The sequence below is a fragment of the Orycteropus afer genome, unplaced genomic scaffold (genome assembly GCF_000298275.1).
Source record: "Orycteropus afer afer isolate SDZICR_OR568_19922 unplaced genomic scaffold, OryAfe1.0 scaffold00126, whole genome shotgun sequence".
NCBI classification, from domain to species: domain Eukaryota; kingdom Metazoa; phylum Chordata; class Mammalia; order Tubulidentata; family Orycteropodidae; genus Orycteropus; species Orycteropus afer.
In genome coordinates, this window is record NW_006921713.1 from 8,835,941 (window position 1) to 8,841,032 (window position 5,092).

The following is a 5,092-nucleotide window of genomic DNA, read 5'->3' on the forward strand; positions in this document are numbered from 1 at the left end:
ACAAAGTATACGTGAACTGCTGTATGAAAAGTGAATTTACTCTGTAAATCTTCACCCAAATCCTAATTAAAAAAAAAAAAAAAACTGACAACCTTTTGAATAGCAACCAAGTATGAAATCTGTGTTTGCACTAGCCAGGCACCGACTACTTGAGTATAAACCAAAATCAAACCCAACCCACTGCCATTGAGTGACTTCTGACTCTTAGTGACCCTCATTGGATTTCCAAGGCGATTGGCTCCCCTCATCCTTCAGAGGAGTGACTGGTGGGTTTGAACTACCAACCTTCTGGTTAGCAGTCAAATGCCTTAAACACCGCACCACCAGAGCTCCTTGCTTGAGAATAAGGGCCTGGAATCCCCTATAGCCTTACTCTGGGTATCCAGCAGGCACTCAACTAAGCTTCTCTGAAGATGCCAGTAAAAACAACTTCTCTTCCCACTAACATCTTAAATTATCCGCAAACAACTGTTTATAGATTAATGTTTAAATTTTATTTAGGTAGAATCATAAAGGTTTTTAAAGCCTTAGTATTTATATGGGCAGAATAAATATACTTCTATTAAAATAACAAGTTTCTAATTGCACAGTCCCATTGTGGAAGTTTAGAGAAAGAAACTTAGAACTGCTGCCCAAAGTACTGAATTAGTTCTGGAAGTCGTCATCACCACTACTGCCTCTTTAAAGAATAGTCCATAAATTATCCGCAAGCTGCAGGTGCCAAAGCATTTCTCTCAGAATTGGTTCGCTTCGACAGCTGGACTCTGACCAACTGGAATCAAAAGACCAGGACCTAGAGTCAAAAGACTGGTAGCGTTCAAGTTCAGGCTTTTCCAATTGTGCTTATGTGACACTGGAATGGACAAGACAGCCAAATGACTTATTTTCTTCTTCTCTAAAATAGGAAGGGACATACCTGTCCCACTCTCACGGCTGCGTCACTGTTGTCATTAACAGGGGAGAATGCTCCACAGAGGGTCGCTCGCCGCCCGCCCACCCTCTCTCTTCCCCCCGCCCAGGTCCAGCCCACACTAGAAGGAGCTGAAGACCCCAGTTCCTTGTTCGATGGAAAAGGATGCTCCCCTTACCACCCTTCCCCTTGGACGGCGGCAACGCGCGCTCTGACAGTCGTGCCGCCAGGCCGTTACCCGCACCTGCCACGCTCCCCTCCAGTAGCCCCTTTCCTTGCGTCCCCCAGGCTCACCCGAAGCCCGCGACCCCCGCCCCGCCAGGCGCCCCACCGGGCGCCAGGACCCCAGCCCGCGATGGCTGCGCCTGCTTTGCTTCGGGCTCCTACAGCTCCTCCCGGCTTGCGTTCAGGCCCCGACCAGCCCCGACCAGCCGTGCCCCCAGGTCATCTCCTGTTTCCTCAGGCCGGCAGGGGCAGGGTGATCGCGGAGCTGAGACGCCTTACCTGGGAGCTTGAGCGCCCTGGACAGCACGGTCGCCATGGCTGAGACCTCGGTGCGCTTGCGCGTGCCCACGTCCTGCCGGGAAGTGTAGTTCCAAGTGGGCTGAGCCCGGGGCGGGGATCCGGAAAGGTGGGACCCGCTCCGCTGAGCAGAGGCGATAAAGAGGTACCAGGCGGCGGCTTCCGCGTGCAAGGAATCGCCCCTACCGGCTAATCTCCCACGGACTGTGAGCCACTCCTTACGGTGGGAAGATACCTGACCACTCTGAGTCTCACTTTCCTCCTCAGTAAAATGAGAGAAGTACTAATTACCCTCTAGGCTCTCAGTGAGAAAGGAATGAATAACATGTAATAAAGGAGGCACGGATTGTGAAATGTGCGTGGGCTTTGAAGTCAGGCAGACTGGATTTGAATCATGGCTGCATCACTTACTAGCTGGGCCATTTTGGGCAAGTTGATTGGAATGCCTAAATTTTAGCTTCATTTTTAAAATAAAGAAGACACTATCTACTTCATAAGCTTTCTTTGAGAAATTATGTAAGTGTTTTTAACACGTTGTTGTTAGGTTCTGTAGAGTCAGCTCCGACTTATAGCGACACTATGTACAACAGAAGGAAACACTGCCCAATCCTGGGCCAATCCTTGCTATACCTGAGCTCATCATTGCAGCCACTGTGTCAATCCAGCTTGTTAAGGATCTTCCCCTTTTTCACTCAGCGTTACCAAGCATGGTATCCTTCTCCAGGAAATGGTCCCTTCTGACAACGTGACCAAAGTAGGTGAGACAAAGCCTGGCCATTTTCGCTTCCAAGGAGCATTCCAGCTGCACTTCATCCAGGACAAATTTGTTCGTTCTTCTAGCAGTCCACAGTACTTTCAATATTCTTTGCCAATACCACAAATCAAAAGTATCAACTCTTCTTTGTTATTCTTCGTTATTCATTCTCCAGCTTTCACATATATATAAGGTGATTGAAAACATCATGGCTTGGGTTAGGCGCACCTTAGTCTTCAAAGAGGCAACTTTGCTTTTCAGCACTTTAAAGATGTCTTTTGCAGCAGATCTGTCCAGTGCAATACGACACCTGATTTCTTGACTGCTGGTTCCATGGCTGTTAATTGTAGATCCAAGTAATGTAAAATCTTTGACAACTTCAATCTCTTCTCAATTTATTGTGATGCTGCTTATTGGTCCTCTGGTGAGGATTTTCATTTTATATTGAGGTGTATTCCATACTGCAGACTGTAGTCTTTAATCTTCATCAGTAAGTGCTTCAAGTCATCTGCACTTTCAGCAAGCAAGAAGTTGTGTCATCTGCATATTGCAGGTTGTTAATGAGTCTTACGCCAATCCTGATGCCACATTCTTCTTCATATAGTCCAGCTTGTTGGATTATTTGCTCATCAGACATATTGGATAAGTATGGTGAAAGGATACAACCCTAACGCATGCTCTTCCTGATTTTAAACCATGCAGTACCTCCTTGTTCTGTTCAAACAACAGCCTCCTGGTCCATGTACAGATTACTCATGAGCACAATTAAGTGCTCCGGAATTCCCATTCTTCTAAATGCTATACATAATTTGTTATGGTCCACACAATGGAATGCTTTTGCATAGTCAATAAAACACAAGTAAACATTTTTCTGGTATTCTTTGACTTCAGCCATGATACATCTGACATCAGCAATGATAGCCTTCCTCGTTCCACATCCTCTTCTGACTCCAGCTTGAGTTTCAGGAAGTTCCCTGTCAATATACTGCTGCAACTGGTTTTGATTTACCTTCAGCAAAATTTTAATTGTGTGTGATGTTAATGATATTGTTTGATAACTCCCACATTCTGTTGGATCACCTTTCTTTGGAATGGGCACAAGTATCTATCTTTTTCAGTGAATAGGCCAGGTAGCTGTCTTCCATATTTCTTAGCATAAACAGAGTAAGTACCTCCAGCACAGCATCTGTCTGTTGAAACATCTCAATGGGTATTCCATCAATTCCTGGAGCCTTGTTTTTCACCAGTTCTTTCAGTGCAGCTTCAACTTCTTCCTTCAATACCATTGGTTCTTGATCATATGCCACCTCCTGAAATAGATGAACATCAACCAATTCTTTTTTGTATAGTGACTCTGTATATTCCTTCCATCTTCTTTTGAAGCTTCCTGCATCATTCAATATTTTGCCCATAGAATCTTTCCGTATTGCAACTTGAGGCTTGAATTTTTTCTTCAGTTCTTTCAGCTTGAGAAATGCTGAGCATGTTCTTCCTTTTTGAGGAGGCAACTCTTCCCTAGTAGTATTTTGAGTGTCTTCTGACCTGAGGGGCTCATCTTCTGGCACTATATCAGACAATGTTTCAGGACTATTCTTAAAAGTTTTCCAGTAATACATCAGACAATGTTTCAGGGCTATTCTTAAAGTTTTCCAGTGATATATCAGTGTTTCATTGATATTCATAAGGTTTTCACTGGCCAGCTCTCTGAGAAGTGGTTGGCCCCTTCCTTTTTCCGAGTCTGCTTAGTCTGGAAGCTCCACTGAAACCTATCCACCATGGGTGACCATGCTGGTATTTGAAACACTGATGGTATAGCCTCCATCTTCCTCACAGTAATATGCAAGCCACCACAGTGTGACAAACTGACAGACAAGTAACACATTAGACACTTAATAAGTGTGACTCTTTCATGTTTCTTAGATGAAGGTTGAAGTTTCTAGTAGCTCTAATCCTCATTTGTTACTACTATTTCTTTCCAGGTATTTGCTAGCCTGATGTGGCTGGAAAACAGAATCTGGTCAGTTTCTTTCACTTGCACCAGGAGAAAAGCATTTTAATGGACAAGAATGCTGAGGATGTTATATTACCTTAGAACAGGAATGTGTCTTAGGGGCTATCTTGTCCCACTCGCCTTGTTTTATTGAAGAGAATACTAAAATCTAAAACGATGATGTGACTTCTTAGTGCCAGAACAAAAGCTCTAAGGTAGCTCTCACTTTGAGGCAGCTTCATTCCCATGAAAAACTGTAGATAGAACTGTCCTGTGGGTGTAATCTGAGAGACTCTTAGCAGTCATTCTTACCGCTTCTTCCCCTATGGAAAAAATGTCAGACTCTGACAGAGCACAGATTCCGGAGTTAGCCTCCATGAGTTCAATTCAGGACTCCAACACACTTCCTAGTTGTGAGGCCTTTAGCTAGTTGCTTAAACTCACTATCTGCCTCAATTTCCTCATGTGCAAAATGGGGTAATAATAATAGTTCCTGTTCCATAGAGTTGTCTGAGATTAAACAAATGTATATGCAGAGTCCTTAGAACAGTGCCTGGCATGTTCTTGTTGTTAGCTACTGTTGAGTTGGCATCCAACTCATGGTGACCTCATGCACAAGGTGCATGGGCCAGAAATCAACCTGGCATCAACCCACATGGAAGGGAAGAATTCTGATTTAAAACCATAGTTTACATCTATGTCCCCCTCAAAAAACAAACCCACTGCCATCAAGTCAATTCTGACTCATATAGACCCTACAAGACAGAGTAGAACTTCCTCATGGGGTTTCCAAGGCTGTAAATCTTTACAGAAGCAAACTGCCTCATCTTCTTTCTCCTACATACATCTATGTAGGTCATCTAAAAGAAGCAACCCTGCAAGTCACCATAAGCCAGCACAAGCTTGTCTGATAGCA

General features: G+C 44.3%; 1 protein-coding gene across 1 annotated transcript in view; it reads right to left on the bottom strand.

Moving 5' to 3' along the window:
• Positions 1-1,855, bottom strand: part of FAM234B (family with sequence similarity 234 member B) — a 55,405-nt gene extending 53,550 nt beyond the window's left edge. Inside the window, exons 1-2 of the mRNA XM_007944482.1 lie at positions 1,844-1,855; positions 1,415-1,691 (exon numbers count right to left, since the gene is read on the bottom strand). Coding sequence (XP_007942673.1) covers positions 1,415-1,691; positions 1,844-1,855 — 289 coding nt within the window. The remainder of the gene's footprint in view (positions 1-1,414; positions 1,692-1,843) is intronic.
• Between the last annotated feature and the right edge of the window lie 3,237 nt (positions 1,856-5,092).